The sequence below is a fragment of the Eschrichtius robustus genome, chromosome 8, assembly GCF_028021215.1.
Source record: "Eschrichtius robustus isolate mEscRob2 chromosome 8, mEscRob2.pri, whole genome shotgun sequence".
NCBI lineage: Eukaryota > Metazoa > Chordata > Mammalia > Artiodactyla > Eschrichtiidae > Eschrichtius > Eschrichtius robustus.
The window spans coordinates 92848593-92867358 of record NC_090831.1 but is presented as its reverse complement, the minus strand read 5'-3'; the positions used below and the strand labels follow the sequence as shown (position 1 = coordinate 92867358).

Here is an 18766-nt window from a genome sequence, read left to right as displayed (position 1 = left end):
TAGGTATTTTCTGATTTCCTCTTTGATTTCTTAAGTGATCTCTTGGTTATTTAGTAACGTATTGTTTAGCATCCATGTGTTTTGTGTTTTTTATGTTTTTTTTCCCTGTAATTGATTTCTAATCTCAGCGTTGTGGTCAGAAAAGATGCTGATATGATTTCAATTATTTTAAATTTACTGAGGCTTGATTTGTGACCCAAGATGTGATCTATCCTGGAGAATGTTCCATGCGCACTTGAGAAGTAAGTGTAATCTGCTGTTTTTGGATGGAATGTCCTATAAATATCAAATCTATCTGGTCTGTTGTGTCATTTAAAGCTTCTGTTTCCTTATTTATTTTCGTTTTGCATGATCTGTCCATTGGTGTAAGTGAGGTGTTAACGTCCCCCACTATTATTGTGTTACTGTCGATTTCCTCTTTTACAGCTGTTAGCAATTGCCTTATGTATTGAGGTGCTCCTATGTTGGGTGCATATATATTTATAATTGTTGTATCTTCTTCTTGGATTGATCCCCTGATCATTATGTAGTGTCCTTCCTTGTCTCTTGTAACATTCTTTATTTTAAAGTCTATTTTATCTGATATGAGTATTGCTACTCCAGCTTTCTTTTGATTTCCATTTGCATGGAATATCTTTTTCCCCTCACTTTCAGTCTGTATGTGTCCTGAGGTCTGAAGCTGGTCTCCTGTAGACAGCATATAGATGGGTCTTGTTTTTGTATCCATTCAGCAAGCCTCTGTCTCTTGGTTGGAGCATTTAATCCATTCACGTTTAAGGCAATTATTGATATGTACGTTCCTATGACCATTTTCTTAATTGTTTTGGGTTTGTTTTTGTAGGCCCTTTTCTTCTCTTGTGCTTCCCACTTAGAGAAGTTCCTTTAGCATTTGTTGTAGAGCTGGTTTGGTGGTGCTGAATTCTCTTAGCTTTTGCTTGTCTGTAAAGCTTTTGATCTCTCCATCGAATCTGAATGAGATCCTTGCCAGGTAGAGTAATCTTGGTTGTAGGTTCTTCCCTTTCATCACTTTAAGTATATCATGCCACTCCCTTCTGGCTTGTAGAGTTTCTGCTGAGAAATCAGCTGTTAACCTGATGGGAGTTCCCTTGTATGTTATTTGTCATTTTTCCCTTGCTGCTTTCAATAATTTTTCTTCGTCTTTAATTTTTGCCAATTTGATTACTATGTGTCTCGGCGTGTTTCTCCTTGGGTTTATTCTGTATGGGACTTGCTGCGCTTCCTGGACTTGGGTGGCTATTTCCTTTCCCATGTTAGGGAAGTTTTCGACTATAATCTCTTCAAATATTTTCTCTGTTCCTTTCTCTCTCTCTTCTCCTTCTGGGACCCCTATAATGCGAATGTTGTTGCGTTTAATGTTGTCCCAGAGGTCTCTTAGGCTGTCTTCATTTCTTTTCATTCTTTTTTCTGTATTCTGTTCTGCAGCAGTGAATTCTGCCATTCTGCCTTCCAGGCCACTTATCCGTTCTTCTGCCTCAGTTATTCTGCTATTGATTCCTTCTAGTGTAGTTTTCATTTCAGTTATTGTATTGGTCATCTCTGTTTGTTTGTTCTTTAATTCTTCTAGGTCTTTGTTAAACATTCTCGCATCTTCTCGATCTTTGCCTCCATTCTTTTTCCGAGGTCTTGGATCATCTTCACTATCATTATTCTGAATTCTTTTTCTGGAAGGTTGCCTATCTCCACTTCATTTAGTTGTTTTTCTGGGGTTTTATCTTGTTCCTTCATCTGGTACATAGCCCTCTGCCTTTTCATCTTGTCTATCTTTCTGTGAATATGGTTTTTGTTCCACAGGCAGGCTGCAGGACTGTAGTTCTTCTTGCTTCTGCTGTCTGCCCTCTGGCGGATGAGGCTATCTAAGAGGCTTGTGCAAGTTTCCTTTTGGGAGGGACTGGTGGTGGGCAGAGCTGATTGTTGCTCTGGTGGGCAGAGCTCAGTAGAAGTTTAATCTGCTTGACTGCTGATGGGTGGGGCTGGGTTCCCTCCTTGTTGGTTGTTTGGCTTGAGGCAACCCAACACTGGAGACTACCTAGGCTCTTTGGTGGGGCTAATGGCAGACTCTGGGAGGGCTCACGCCCAGAACTTCTGCTGCCAGTGTTCTTGTCCCCACGGTGAGCCACAGCCACCCCCCGCCTCTGCAGAAGACCCTCCAACACTAGCAGGTAGGTCTGGTTCAGTCTACCCTGGGGTCACTGCTCCTTCCCCTGGGTCCCGATGCGCACACTACTTTGTGTGTGACCTCCAAGAGTGGAGTCTCTGTTTCCCCCAGTCCTGTTGAAGTCCTGCACTCAAATCCTACTAGCCTTCAAAGTCTGATTCTCTAGGTATTCCTCCTCCTGTTGCCGGACCCCCAGTTGGGAAGCCTGACTTGGGGCTCAGAACCTTCACTTCAGTGGGTGGACTTCTGTGGTATAAGTGTTCTCCAGTCTGTGGGTCACCCACCCAGCAGTTAGGGGATTTGATTTTACTGTGATTGCGCCCCTCCTACCATCTCGTTGTGGCTTCTCCTTTGTCTTTGGATGTATGGCATTTTTTTTTGGTGAGTTCCAGTGTCTTCCTGTCAATGATTGTATAGCAGCTAGTTGTGATTCTGGTGTTCTCACAAGAGGGAGTGAGAGCACATCATTCTACTCTGCCATCTTGGTTCAGGGCCCATCTTTCTTTCAATTCTACTGGAGAATTACTTAACTCCCTCTCTTTTCATGAGTAGTTTTGTTAGGGAACCACTGACTGAAACTGTCCACCCTGGATAGGCATGATAACCACTTGCATGAGTTATTGTACAACAGGAGATCCTGGTAAGGAACGTGGAAGTAACAAGCTACCACCAACTAGAAGAATTTGAGAAAGGTCAAAAGGAGAGAGGAGATGCCAGTCCATATGTCCTACCAACCTCCCAGAATCCTTCTTGCTGGAATCCACCTTGGCTGAGAGATGTGCACGCCACCATGAAGAACCATGAGTCAGAATGATTGGTAGAGACAACCCAGAAACTAACCACATCGCCATAAAACCTGAGACTGTTAGCCACGTGGCAGAGTACTTCTCCTGGGTTCCCTCTGCTGCTCTCCATCCAGGTGCCTCTTCCCACTAAAGTCTCTTGCTTTGTCAGCACATGTGTCTCCTTGGACAATTCACTTCTGAGTGTTAGATAAGAGCCCACTCTCGGCCCTGGAAGGGGTCCCCCCTCCTGCAACAGTTTCCCTCCTTTGTTATGTATACCTAAAAAAATCAGCAGACTGGGGGCACGCTCCACTCAGTGCGTCAATCAAAACTCCCTTCTTAAATTTCCAAATGCCCCTGTAGAGATGGACATTTGCCTCCAACTGAATACCTCTTCTTAAATAAAAGGGACTGTAATCTACAGAGGCCAGCAAATGGTACTGAGGTTTCTGGCCTAGGAGAGCTTTGAAAGTATTTAAAATCTTTGACATGGTATCCCAATTAGTCCATCCTACTAGTCCAAAAATGAAAGTCCTCTTGACGAGTGAAATCACTTGGTTTCTCTAAAATTTCCATTAAAAATAAGCTGGCCCAAGAGAATGAAAAAGACAAATTTTTATTATTTATTTATTTATTTGATGGGAAAGGGGAAGATATTTTAATGGGGGAAAAAGGAATCAGTGAAGAGACTGTCCGTAAACATTTATCTAGCATAGCATCTAGCACATCCAGAAGTCAACAGCGTTTTTTGAATAGAGTAGAGAAGTCCCTGTACTCACGGTAATAGACAATCAGTGAGGGGCAATGCATGGCTATCCAGGTATTTATGGTTATTTATTTATTTATCCATTTAATCAAGATCACTGTGAGTTGTAGAGACATGACCTTTTTACTATATAAACATCTGGCAAATGAAAGACAAATCAAATCAAGTTACGCTTTGTAAACTAACCATTTTAAAGATAATCATTGCTTGCAAGAATCCCTCAGTTACATTTTGATGTTTGTAGATATGCAATCAAATTGTAAATTATGAAGAGAAAAGAAAGCCTTACCAAATAATTGATGACATAAAATCGGTCATATTCTCTGTTCTTAGGATTGATCCTACGATGCTGTTTTTTCCTCATGTGATCTTTAAGTGTATTTTTGTCCCTGAAGGTCTTCTCACAGTACAAGCACTGCAAGCTACAAGAAAGACACAAATGCTGAGATTAAATAAGTCTCTCGAATAGTTGTTGCAATCGCCCTGTATTACTATTATTATTGGGTCTTATAATTTATTCATTTTAGGTCTCACAGAATCTTCAAATGGGATATGATATCCTTCTGGAATCCCTCTCATTTTATTCATTTGGCTTTAGAGGATGCACGTTGTGGTTTATTTTGTGGTCAGCTAACTTGGCCAACTTGGCTATTTAGTTAAAACTGTGATATAGATAGCAATTATCCAAAAATGATTTTGTTGCTTTACTAATCGAATTACCTATTCTAAAAATGAAAATGTAGGTATGTTCTTCAAATAAATATATGATAACTAGCATTGGTTGCCTCCACTGAGTATAACAATTAGTCCATGGTTTGGTATATCCTGTGACCTAATTTGCAGGGTCTGATTCCCAGCTCCAGCTGTGGGACTTGGTCAAGTTACTTGACCCCTCTGTTACCACTCATTTTCTGCTCTCTAACCTGATGATAATACCTACATTTTAGAGAACTTTTACAATAATGTATACATATATGTGCACATAAATTCATAATCATTAGAATAATTCACACTAAATATAAATATATGTATACATGTTTAATTTATTGATATATATACGAATAAAATACCTAGCACATTCATAACATACAGTAAGTGCTATTTTTACTATCTTATCATTCACACGTACCTTCTGCTAGAATATTTCCACTGACTGGGAATTCATTACCTAATGAGGCAGTAATGACCAGTTTTGAACAGGTTACTAACAAAATGTCTTTCTCATACTAAGCTTGACAGTTGATACTGTCTGGATTACCCAACAGTCATTAGAGTTCTACTTTCTGGAGTAACACAGAATAAGTATACATGAAAACACTGAAATTGCAACTGAGCAGGACCCTATGGGGCCTTCCCAGGACACACTCCTCCCACCCTGTCCTCTGCCTACCTCTTGTTTGTAGAAAACAAGCCTCCCCTGAGTCACAAAAGCCTAAGAATTAATGATCAAAAGGATGTGAACGTGTAATGACAAAAATAGCAGTTGGGCCAAGAGAACTTGTAAGAATTTGAATAGTAAATCAGCCACATGGCAGCCACGGAATCTTTAGTTCCTTCCTGAAGTACCTAGATAATAGTGTCTCATGTCGATGCTAAAACCACCACCAAAAGGAAGAAATTAACTACCTGATGACCATGAGCACATAGGTCCCAGACCTACTGGAGCATGAGGACTGATAAAGTTAACCCTTGTAACACTGCCCTGTTACCTTACCATCAACCAGTCAGAGAACTGTGCACAAGCTGATCAAAGAACCTGCGACTCCCCTCCCTCACCTTGTCTTTAAAAATGCTTCCCTGAAACCCATCAGGGAGTTCCGGTCCTTTGAGCATGAACCACCTGTTTTCCTTGTATGGCCCTTGCAATAAACCTTTCTCTGCTCTAAACTCTGATGTTTTGGTTTGTTTGGCCTCACTGTGTGCTGGGCACATGAACTTGGGTTCGACAACAAAATGACTGAAATCAGTTGTTTTTATTCTGAATTCTTTTTCATCTTTACTAAACACCCTTTCAATTATTTCTTATGCCACAGAAGTAACTATATTCTTTTCTAGTAAACAGTTTATGGGCAATAAGGTGATTAGGGATATCATTACTGCTAATCTTGCTAGAAAGCACACCTGGTATTATTTTATAAATGAAGGGTCATTCAATAAAAGAGTGAAGAGACTTGTTTTAATGTACTGTTGATACCAGAATTTGAATTCAGAACTTTTTATAATGGGTATTTCTTTCTCAATGTTATTGCTCCAAATGTTGTGGTCTGAGATACCACATTCATTAGGATTATATTAAATGAAGAAAACTAGGTTTTGAGAGTAAAATCTTGGGCCCTTTCCTAGAAAGAAAAGTGGATAGATTTTTGAAAGCCATTTTGGTGATGTAGAGAATTTCCTTCCCTATTTCTACAAGCTAAACTCTAGATACTCAAGGTTGCCAGAATATGACCTTGAGAAAAGTGGCGTGTTATGATATATAAATGTGAATAAATACTAAAAGGTAAAAGAATGCAATCAGTATGTTATGTTTCACATAAAACTGAATAACATCTAGCAATGTGACAATATATTTACTTTACTAAATGTGTAGAGAAATTATAGAGAAAAGTAAAGAAATGATGAATCTGAAATGAAGAATAGTGGTTTCTGGGGGAGATACTAATGAGGAAGGGCACACAGGGAGATTCAAAGGAAATAATAACATTCTCTTTCTTAGGCTGGTTAAGTGTATTTTTCATACCCTATATAATAACATACCTTATGATGGCATACACATTGTTTGGTATATATGACATTTATATCTTAAAACTACTAAAAGGCAATATGATCTACAAAAAATAAGGATTGTCATACAAAATGTGAACTCCTCCAACACGAGAAATGAGAAAATTCCATTTCTTGAGTTACTTCTGACTATTAAATTAATTTTTAAAAATTCACAACAGAATCCAAGATTAAGACAGCTTCAAGTCATGTTTCATAAAAAAGTACTTACTTGTCAAGCTTTTTCTGTAATGTACACAGAAATTCATTGCAGTTTACAATGTTGTCTGGCAACCCAATGTTGAAAGTGTGTTCTCTGGCCATGTGGTTCAAAAGTACAGATCTAGGAAGAAATTTGAGCAATCTGCATTATTTATAACTTATCCAGGAACAAATCAGGTCATGAGTAGTGTTTGTATAATGATAACAACACTAATTAGAAGTACAAGCAAAGGTTAAACACTGAAACACACGTTTGGGCTATGAAAGAGTGACATGTTATAAAGTAAGTATGCATATAAACACTATCATATGAAAAGAAAGTCAACAGAAACTGTTGCTGAGGAAGCCCAAATGTTGGACTTGTCAGACAAAGACTTTAAATCAGACAATAAGAATATGTGTAAAGAATTAAGGAAAACCATGTCTAAAGAATCAAAAAAAGGTATGAGAATAATATCTTATAAAAAAGAGGATACTAATAAAAAGACAGAAATTAAAAAAAAACAAATCTGGAGATGAAATGTACAGTAACTGAAATGAAAAATTCACTAGAAGGGCTCAAAAGAAAAATTGAACTGGCAGAACAAAGAATCAATGAACTTGAAGATCAATTTAGATTTTCTAGTCTGTGGAATAGAAGAAAAAAGAATGAAGAAAAATAAATTGAGCCTCAGACACCATCCCATCTACCACCATCTGTATAATAGGATTCCCAAAAGGCAAAGAAAGATAGGGGAAGAATGAATATTTGAAGAAATAATGGCCAAAAACTTCCCAAATTAGATGGAAAGCATTACTCCAAACAGAAGAAGCCCAATAAACTTCAAGTATAATAAATCAGAGAGACCCATACCAAGAAAAAAAATGAAGATGAAATCAAGACAGGTCCCAGATAACAAAACCTGAGAAAATTCACTGCTAACAGACCTGCCCAACAAGAAACTAAAAGAAGTCCTTTGGGCTAAAATGAAAGGATGCTAGATAGTAACTCAAATACACATAAAGAAGTAAAAATCTCCAGTAAAAGTAATTACACAGTCAAATATAAAAGGCAGTATTAAATGAATTATTGTTTACAAATCTTTTCTTCCCATATCTGATGTAAAAATAACTGCATGAAGTAACAATTTTAAAGACATGTTAATGAGCTTATAATGTACAAAGATGTAGTTTGTATGACAATAGCACAAAGGAGTGAGGAAGGAGCTAGCTACGCTGGAGCAAAGTTTTTGTATACTGTTGAAATTACATTGGTATTAATCTGAACTCAATTGTTTTAAGTTAAAATGTTAGGGGCTTCCCTGGTGGCACAGTGGTTGGGAGTCCGCCTGCCAATGCAGGGGACGTGCGTTTGGGCCGTGGTCCGGGAGAATCCCACATGCCGTGGAGCAGCTAAGCCCGTGCGCCACAACTGCTGGGCCTGTGCTCTAGAGCTTGCGAGCCACAACTACTGAGCCCTTGTGCCACAGCTACTGAGGCCTGCACGCCTAGAGCCCGTGCTCCGCAACAAGAGAGGTCACCGCAATAAGAGGCCTGCGCACCACAATGAAGAGTAGCCCCCGCTCGCTGCAACTAGAGAAAGCCCATGTGCAGCAACGAAGGCCCAGTGCAGCCAAAAATAAATTTATAAAAAAATAAAAAATAAATAAATAAAATGTTAATTGTAATCTCCAGTGAACTGTAGTGGATAGTGAATGGGCCACTAAGAAAATAACTCAAAAAATATAGTAAAAGAAACAAGGGAATAAAAATGGTACACTAGAAAATATCTATTTAACAAAAAAGAATGCAGTAATGGAGGGGAGAAATAAAAAAAAAAAAACTTAAAACATAAGGAAAACAAACAGCAAAATGGTCTAAGTAAATCCCATCTCATCAGTAATTACATTAAACATAAATTAGACACTCCAACCAAAAAGCAGAGATTAGCAGAATGGATTAAAAAACATGATCCAACTATATGCTGTTTACAGGAGACACATTTTAGATTAAGGTTGAAAGAAACAGCTTCATACATTCCAGAGTCAAAAGCGTATAGGAGAGGGGAAATAGATGTAGGATAGCAAGAAAGTACTTAATCTTCTATCCTTATCATTAACCCATATCCTTTGTCTTTCTATTCTTTTTATGTCCCTAGGCTGGGAGGACACAAATATAACCCCAAAACATTGCTAATAAAGTACATAGCTGGAATCAGGCTCTATCTTTAATGTTTTATTATAAACTGACCTTTTCATAAACAAGAACTGCAGAAGGAAAGGGGACATTTTATAAAAATGAGATGCTGCTTATCTTTGTCATTGGTTAATTTCTTAAAAATTTCATTTATTAGAGAACAATGACATAGTCAATCAAAACTACTGAGGAGTTCACTTAATTCCCACGTCACCCCACTCAAAAGAGAATACAGATACAGGTAGAAAAGAACAGGAGGATTATATTAGGAATTATAGGAGCACCAAGATTCAGTAAATTGAAATACCAATATTATCAGAATTTCATATCATATGGACATATATTTCAAATCACATCAGTACCTACATTTATCATAAAAACTTAAGCTGTAGAAAACAAAAATATTTATAGCTTTTTAATACTAGAGATTCCTAATAATAATCACACGTCTCCTCACTAGGTTAATAATAGTTTTAACATAAAATCAGAAATAACATGCTAAAAAGAAGTAGCAATGCTTGGTAAACTTTTTGATAGTGAGGTGGTCCTCACTGCCATCCCCATAAAGCCCTTTGAAACTGACAGGGTTAGAAGCATAATTAGTGACCTTGGCACAGATTTGTCTCTATGCTAACTGATCTATGTGAGAATCAAATCTTCATCACTGGTGTTTTTCAACACTGATGCTTCATCCAAACCCTTTTCTAAATTCAAACAAATAGCTACCCTCTCCTCTTCAATGTTTTTCAGACGATGATGTCAGTTTGTGCTAGGCTTTTCTTTTTTTTTTTTAGAAACTAAAGACTGCTTTCTTTCAAGTGGGTGGAAGAATGATATTTTTCTGATTGTCCATTGTATGCTGTCACTGAAACCATTCCCATTTCCTAGAGGTTACAACTTCATGATTTATATTTAAGTGAATGTACATTTGTAAATATTACTGCTGTATAAAAAGAAATTTGTCTGGTCTTTGTCCCTGGTTCCAGGCACTGAGCTTCAAAAATCCTTGGAATTTCTCTATGATAAGATTACCTTTGCTAATAAAGTGACTTGTGGTAGGCCTCTAGAAAGCTTCAGGATGGGGATTGGTTACCAGAAAGACGACAATGTGATCAAAGGGTTGGGACTTAGAGCCACCCTGACCTCCAGAAAGGAGAGAGGGGCAGGAGATTAAGTTCAATAATTAAATCAATCACGCTTACATAATGAAGCATGTAAAAATTCTGGATACCAAAACTCAGTGAAGATTCTTGGTTGGTAAATACACTGATGTGCCAGGAGGATGATATATCCTGATTCTTTGAGGAGAAGGCATAGAAGCTCTGTGTTCAAGACCCATCCAGACCCTGCTCTGTGTCTCTTCATTTAACTGTTCCTGATCTGTATCCTTTATGATAAACACTTTCCTGAGTTTTGTGAGCCACTCTAGTGAATTAATGAACCTATGCAAATTATTGGTGGGAAGCCATGAGTTTGTAGCCAGTTGGTCAAAAGTGCAGGTGTCCTGGGGAACCCCTGAACTTGTGGCTGGTGTCTAAAGTGTGGGCAGGCTTGTTGGGGATGATGCCCTTAAACCTGTAGAGTCTGATGCTAACTCTGGGTGGTTAGCATTAGAACTGAATTACAGTACACCAGTTGGTTTTGGGCCAGCTGGGGTTGGTGACAGAATTACCAATTCCCCATTTTTTTCCCCCTTAGATCTTTATCATTTTTAATGTTCAAAAGTGAAACACCAAAAACTGCTAAAGGATTTTTTTTTTTTTGTCCACTCGGCTCAGCATTTGGGATCTTAGATTCCCAACCAGGGATCAAACCTGTGGCCCCTGCAGTAGAAGCACAGAGCCTTAACCACTGGACTGCCAGGGAAGTCCCAGCCAAAGGTTTAGAGTTAACAGGTTAATACAGAAGGGCACGTCTGTTGTAGTTTGCTGCATGCGGTCTTGCCTGTCCGACAATTTAAAAAGCCCTACGACATAAAACAAAATTCTATTTCTGGCATTTAAAAAATTTATCCCCCTACTCTACTTAGAGCAACTACATTCCATCTTTGATGTCTGGTGGATTAAAAAAAAAATTACTGTGGATATATGAAAGGGTTCTGAGCCAATCCATAGAACTTAGTCTATACAGCCATTGTGGATGTTCTGGTAAGTCTTCAGATGAAAAACAGTAAAATTTAAAGACATACATGATCGCTACCTGTTTCCGAGGAATTCCTCATTGCAAAACATACAACTGCCTTGAAAATTGTTATCATTTCGTTCCTGTTGCTGTTGTTCCAGAATTTCTTTCTGTAAAGTAGAAATACAGATATATGATATTATCTTTAATAAATCCATAGTTAGCTAATGAAAAATGTCATAGTCTGGATGGAAGGAAATTGGGGTAGAAGCATAAAGGAAGTATGTGAACACTGATGATATTTTGAATTTCTCCATTCCTGTCCTTGTACCCAAACTCCAAGTCTATACTGTTAAATGCCAGACAACATACCATTAGGATAGCTATGTAGGAAACTTGAAGTCAATAGGGTCTCACCATCCTTCACTACCCTGTCCTTCCTCCTGTCTTTATTAATCATCTCCCAACCTCACTCTCTTCCAAAAGCAAAAATGTGCTCCTTTCTGTAATTCTCAGTTTAGGTTGTAATCAAGTTCTGATCAATTTTTCACTTGGACTGTCTTTCATATTACTTCTCTCCACCATTCCCAATGCCATCACCCTGAATCCAGTCTTTAATCAGTCATTATGAGATTACTATAAGTAAGTCTCTTAGAGGGTCCGCCTTATTTCAATCCTTTTTTTCTATCACATCCATCCTCTCTTTTGTTGCTAGAAAAACTTAAAATTATTTTCATGTACAATTATCCTGTTACTCTCCAACTCAAATAACTTAAAATATACATTGGTAACACCCTATTCTAATCAGGGTGGTTCTACACATTGTTTTTCCATGAGGTAATTTTATTTCTCTTTGCTTTTTCACTCTTACAAGTATTAACTGTTCTTTAAGGTCCAACTTGAGTCCCATTTCTGCCATGTAGTCATTTCTGGACTACAATACAATAGTTAAGAGCTCAGACTCTGAAACATCAAACAGAACTAGATTTGAATCTGACTCTCACTTGTACTCAATATTTTATTTAACGTCTTTAATACTCAGTTTTCTCAATTTTAAGATGAAAATGAAAATATTACCTCATAGCATTGTTTATAGGATTAGCTCAGAAATTTATGTAAAGAATTCAAATTGTGCATGTGTTTGGTCAAGCCACTCAAGATGGCTGTTCTCTTGCTCTCTGTACATCCCCTGCCCAACCAGTGCCTGCTTCACCTATACCCTACGCACATGACTGACCTTCCTGTGTACTTGCCCCAGGCCCCAGCTAGTGACTGTTCTCATCAAAGGGGCGCTGAGGGGTGTGCCCCTCTACTGGTTTCCTTGGTAACTAATGAGCTCACCTGATGTCAATTCCCCAATAACTGGTAACTTGCTTTACCATCATCTCTTTTGCTTGCTTTTATCTTCTGAACGGATATGAAAACTCTTTGAAATTAAAAGAAAGTCTTTATGCTGTTCTTATTTTACACCTGCACACGACTCTCCAGCTATTCTTATAACATGAAGCTCAAAATACGAACTTCATAAAGTTTATTGCTGATTCTGTAAATATTTGTAGGACAGCATAAAAAATGAGCTTGTATCTAGAAGCTTAATAAATTCCATGTGGCATTTCTGGAAATGTATCACCAAACATTTAGAAATATTAATCCACTGAAGAAAAAAATTAAGAAGCTGCCAGGATAAAAATCAATTCAATCAACTTCTGGTTTCAGCCATGATGAAAAAATGGATATCACACTTCTCCTCCCCTTGTAAACTACTGTAAAACAAATTGCTTCATATACCTTATCTTTTTTCAGAAAATCTATAATAGGGACTTCGCTGGTGGCTCAGTGGTTAAGAATCCGCCTGGCAGTGCAGGGGACAAAGGTTCGAGCCCTGGTCCAGGAAGATCCCACATGCCGTGGAGCAGCTAAGCCCGTGTGCCACAACTACTGAGCCTGTGCTCCAGAGCCCGCAAGTGACAACTACTGAGCCTACGTGCCACAACTACTGAAGCCTGTGTGCCTAGAGTCCATGCTCCGCAACAAGAGAAGCCACCACAGTGAGAAGCACGCACACCACAATGAAGAGTAGACCCCGTTCACCGCAACTAGAGAAAGCCCACGCGTAGCAACGAAGACCCAACACAGCCCCCCGCCAAAAAAAAAGAAAATGGATAATAGCACATGGCTGTGATCGATGAGTAAAAAAAATAATACATTGCCAGTTTTCTGCTGGGTAGTGTTTTCCAAATTGCAACATAGGGAAGTTAAACCCAAATGAAGGTTATGTATCTACCTCACTTGGTGGAGAAAAAAAAGACTGGCATTCAGGATACAAAAGCAAGAGGAATTTGTGGGACAAGGTACTAGAAAGAAGAGAGCTGCAGAGGAGGAGCTCAAGAAACCTGGACTGGGGTTCTTTTAACCTTTGTCCAAATACTGAGCTGTACATGTATAGCGCAGGACTCTGTGAGACTTCACAGAGGAGTTTCCAGGGGCTGTGAAGCTTAATGGGGATTCTGGAAATTACAGCACTGGAATATGTTGGAGCTCTGACATACAGAATGGAAAGACCTTGCTTAACACTTCAGGCACACAGCAAATATAAAAGAACACTGTTTACTTCATGAAGTTTAGGGCTTTATGCTGGCAGCAAGTGGATAGATAAAAGCAAAAGAAATAAAGAGAGTAAGGTTGATGTATCAGACAATTTTAATTATTGTTTTTTAAGTTTAAGTGAATCTTACATAAAAACTCAAAGTGACAGTAAAAGTCAAATGAAAGGAAAACCGAACTTTTACAAACATGTATAGTTCGACTAAAAAAGAGAAAACACATTTCAGAGCCCTATATCTACAACTTTGGTAGCAGCAAAAACAAAAACCCAATAGATAAAGCTCTTGATAAAGATCACTATAAATATCCCACAGTAAGGCTGAGCAATACTTTCTCTACCTGCTCCTGTTTTCAGCCTACAAGAACTGTTAATGCTTATTAAAAATCATCATCTCATATTTCTCAGGCTGGTGATGATATAACCCAAAGTTGGCTAAAGAAAAATCTTATTCAACTTAATATTTCCTTGGTTTTGACTCAGCACAAATATAACAGATTTGTGAGTCTAAACCAGAGTGATACTAAGCCATCTACAGTTTTCTTTGCCCAAATTTAAGTTTTATCAGTTGACCCTGAATTGCACAACCTGAGTGTAGACACCTGAAGTTGTGTATAAATGGATTCTTCTTAGGAGAGCCTAATTTACATTTTGGTGAATTAGAAGGAGCATGGAGTAGACAGGGCACTAAAGCAAGAAGCCACTTTTTTAAAAAAATTAATTAATTAATTTTTGGCTGCACGCGGGCTTTCTCTAGTTGCGGTGAGTGGGGGCTACTCTTCGTTGTGGTGTGTGGGCTTCTCATTGCGGTGGCTTCTCTTGTTACGGAGCACGGGCTCTAGGCGCGAAGGCTTCAGTAGTTGTGGCACGTGGGCTCGTACAGCGCATGTTCAGTAGTTGTGGCTCAGAGGCTTAGTTGCTCCGTGGCATGTGGGATCTTCCCGGACCAGGGCTCGAACCTGTGTCCCCTGCATTGGCAGGCAGATTTCTAACCACTGCGCCACCAGGGAAGTCCCCAAGAAGCCACTTTTTAATGGCAAGTAACTAAAACCACGCTGTTCTTTTGTTTGCATTCTGGAGCTTGTCTCACATGGTGATGAGGTGGCACTGTGAATCCTCTGCTAGCTTATCTGCACTACCTACAACCACAGTAAGAGAGACAAGGGCTCTAGAGTACCTGTGTCGTCCCTAATCTGGCAGGTTCCATACAACTCCTTTCGTTTTTATCCAAGTTCATTCTTTCAAGATCTGCCTTTTGTTCACTGCACAAACTCTTTTTAAACTCTTTCCCAGACCTTCCGTCAAGGGGAGCTAATTAAACCATTTGCTGTTTCACCTCTGCTTTCTGTTTATTTCATTTGCATAAGACTTTTCTCATTTTAATAACATCAGTGTAAGAAAGAGTTCTATAATTGGGAAAAATGGACATGGCCACCAGGTAGTTCAGCTTTGGTTGGGTTCTCTGCTGCAACTGTTCAGCTCCAACTTGTATTCTTGCCATATTTGACTCTTGTGGTTGCAATAACATGAATACTCTACCTATTCCTTCTTGGCTGTTTTCCTGTCTCTCCATTAACATATTCTGTTTCTACTAACCACATCTAACCTCTCCAGTAAGATTTCCTTCTGACCAATGCTGCTCAGTACTGGCATTTTAGAATTTGAGAACTGAAAGGGATCTCATGAAACTACGGACTAACTCCCTATAAAGAGATGTTAGGGTGACCTGTTTAAAGCTACGAAGCTACTTGGTGCCATATCTGGATACCACGTTTGCTTTTTTTTTCTCAGAACGTACCCACTGTAGCTTATCTAGACACATAGCATATAACAATAACCTTTCTATTTAGTGAACAAACAAGTTCAGAATCCAGGGGATAGATATCTGGAAAGGTAGGGCAACATAGAAATCTTTCTTACAAAATATCCACACAAAAACTTCATTTAGATCAATCTTAGATGGATTACTTCTCAGCATTTGAGGCTTTAGAACATGGTAAAATAACAGGAGATATAATATATACAAATGCGATCGTGCCTTATTTCTGACAATTATAAAAAAAGGTATACTGGCTAAGTAGATCTTCTTGATCGTAGAAATTTTAATTTGGTATTTAAAGGGTTAATAGTTTTACACAAAATGGTTTCCAAGACACCCCTCATGTTTCCCCTACTTTCAAAACTTGAGATATGATTTAACCTTTTCTGTATGATGTAGGGTCCTTGCTATGAACAATTACTACTATATTGTACTGTAGCGTATCAATTTACTTTCAGGATCTCTTTGTCCCTACAAATGACTCTAAACTGTTGTGCTCTCCTGGTTGGCCTTCCTTCTCACTCTTTTATGGTCATCGCTGTCAGTGAGTCTACTTCTGTACCCACCAATTGGCTCTGCCATCTACACCTCCTTTTCATTTGCTGTCCTCTGCATAGACCTCCTGCTTTTCTCCTTAAACTAGAACAAGATTATAGGAATTCCTAAAATCCAGCTAAAGAAAAATAGATAATCAAATTCTATGGATAAAATTAAGTCAAATTTGTTTGGTATCTGAGAAAGAGTAGCTCCCAGTATTTGTACGGGCTTTGTGGAAGTTATTTTTACCTCATAGGGATGCTTTTTCTCTGATTTCTATCTTCTGTGCTATTTGGATCTACTGAGGTTACCAGATACCAGATGGACAGATTTATAGGAAAGACTTTCCCTGTACACACACATTTAAAAAGTATGTTTAGCCGAAGCATGTCCAGAGAGATGGAAGTCAAAATCTGATTGTAAATGGACCTTAAAAAAAAAAACCTAGTATATAAATATGTAATGACTTTATCTGAAAGTGAAACAATTAGAACTGGTACTTAAAGTAACCTGAAATAGCTCTCTGTTTTCTACTGAATAAAATCCACAATCTTTAGAATGGCATTCACATTGCTTTGTACCTGATTCTACTCTAGGTTTTTAAAAGCCTTCTCTTGCATTGCTTCCCCATATAAACTCTGTTACAGGGAAAAACAAGAACATCTGCTATAATCTGTGTATTACTCTTCTCAATAGCAGTTCTCAATTACTTACTGTGATTCCTCAGGCCACTCAACGGTCTGGAGTAACTGTTCTCTCTTTTTTTCATCCATCTTTGCCAACTGGAGTTCTCTTCCCTAATCCTTCAGAGCTCAGTTCAAACACTACATCTCTGTGGTGAGTGGGAACAACAACTGATGGGGACTCAGGAGATGTGTATTCTTGTCCTGTTTTAGTGACTGACTAGCTCTAAATGTGGCCTTGAGCATGCCACTTCTCTAGGACTTAGGTTCTGGTGATGTCTAAATTGCTTCTGAAACATTCTACAAATCATAACGTGGATTGACCCTGACCACTTCTGTGCTAGAAATATCTTCTTTTGCCACCATAGTATGTAGTGTTCCATAGACATCTATATTGCTTGGTCTTCAAGAAAACTATGTCCCAACCATCTCCACTAAGAGAACATGAGCTTCTTTATGTCACATGTACATAATTTATTACAGTAGAGTCTTAAAAATACATGATAACTAAATTTACACCCCCAGTGCAACAACATACACACTACAAATCTGAATGCTCTCCTGAAAATCAAAATGAAATTCTCAAAGGAGAGGAGTTTATAAAACACTTGATTATCTCTTACTCATATAGGACTGGCACTTCATATAGACTATAAAATGGAGAGCTTTCCACAGCAATAGTAAGTTGATATTTATTTAAACAAAGACAATACCCTACTGTATATGTAAACTATCCTAAAAAATGGAATTTATTATTGGTTATTAATTTAAAAGTTCTAAAGTAGCTGTTTTTTTTTTAAACTCACAACTGATAATTTTTAGAAATATAAAGAGTTACATAGAGAATTTTATATTGCTATGGGATAGGAATTTGGAGAACAAGTTTTTACTTTTTTTCACTTAATCGCTTTCATTTTAATACAGTATATATACTTTTAGTAAGTATATACCTTAAAAGCATAACTATCAATTCATGTTTCTCACTAAGATGACTTTTTGAGAGAAACAGGAGATGCAAGTCAAGATAAGGAAATGAACTAGAATGATAATTATTAAATCCAACAATTAAGGAAACTAAGTATATTGAAGTAGAACATTATTGTTTTTGTTTTATTCTTTAAACATATTAAGAAATAAAATAATGGCAACATGCTCTCCCTCTTATCTACTCTAATAAAGCCTACTCTATGAAATGTCTGTCTGTACATTATAAAATAAATAGGAAATTATTCTTATTTCTTAATATAGGAACACAAAATATATAGATATACTTTTAATCAAATTTTACTTATACATAAAATAAATCATGTGAAGATGAAAAAGAAATCATTTTATTTCTGCAACTATTATATCCTATAAGAGCTTTCATCATCCTGTTGTAATCAATTCAGTAAATTAAGAAGATAGTTCTCATTTATTTGTTGAAATTGGCTTTGCTGACAGTTATGTCATGATATGCCAAAAGAGTCAGTAAACCTGGAAGCTATTCAAGTCACGTAACTCTGTCAGTGTCTCTTATTTTCTTACCATTTTTTATTATAAAAAATTTCACAAACAGGAAAGTTGAAAGACTAGTACAATGAACATTCTTATACTCAATATATATATTCAATAATTGTTCACATTTCACCACAGCTTCCCTCTCTCTCTTCACACAAACACAGACACACACAGACACACACACACACACACACACACACACACACTATACACACATATATACTGAGCACTAAACATCTTTTGTTTTGCTGAATCATTTGAAAGTAAGAAAGTGAGCTGCAGACCTCATGACACTTCACTCAAATACTTCAGCATCCCTCTTCTAATAAGGACTTTCTCCTATATACAACCATGGTGCCACTATCATTATACCTAAGAAAATCAATAATAATTCCAAAATAGTAAGTAACATCCAGGCAATATTTAAATTTCTTCAACTGTCCCAAGAATGTCTTTTAATGTTCTTCTCTTCCCCAACTCCCACCAAGACCATCCTCGGTTCACACATTTCATTTGGTTGTTGGGTGCCCTGCCGCCAAATCTTTGTCCCCCTCCCCTTCCTCTTAAAAAAAATTTTTTTTTCATCCATCCGATTTCCCCACTCTCTAAATCATAAA

General features: G+C 37.8%; 1 protein-coding gene across 4 annotated transcripts in view; it reads right to left on the bottom strand.

Moving 5' to 3' along the window:
• ZNF277 (zinc finger protein 277) overlaps positions 1 to 18766 on the bottom strand; it is a 118620-nt gene that overhangs the window by 19984 nt on the left and 79870 nt on the right. For all 4 annotated transcript variants that reach the window (XR_011074710.1, XM_068549325.1, XM_068549322.1 and 1 more), the window contains exons 5-7: positions 11087 to 11178; positions 6723 to 6833; positions 4017 to 4149 (exon numbers count right to left, since the gene is read on the bottom strand). Coding sequence is in view for 3 of the 4 variants with exons in the window: in XM_068549325.1 (XP_068405426.1) it covers positions 4017 to 4149; positions 6723 to 6833; positions 11087 to 11178 (336 nt within the window). In the remaining variant the exon portion in view is untranslated. The remainder of the gene's footprint in view (positions 1 to 4016; positions 4150 to 6722; positions 6834 to 11086; positions 11179 to 18766) is intronic.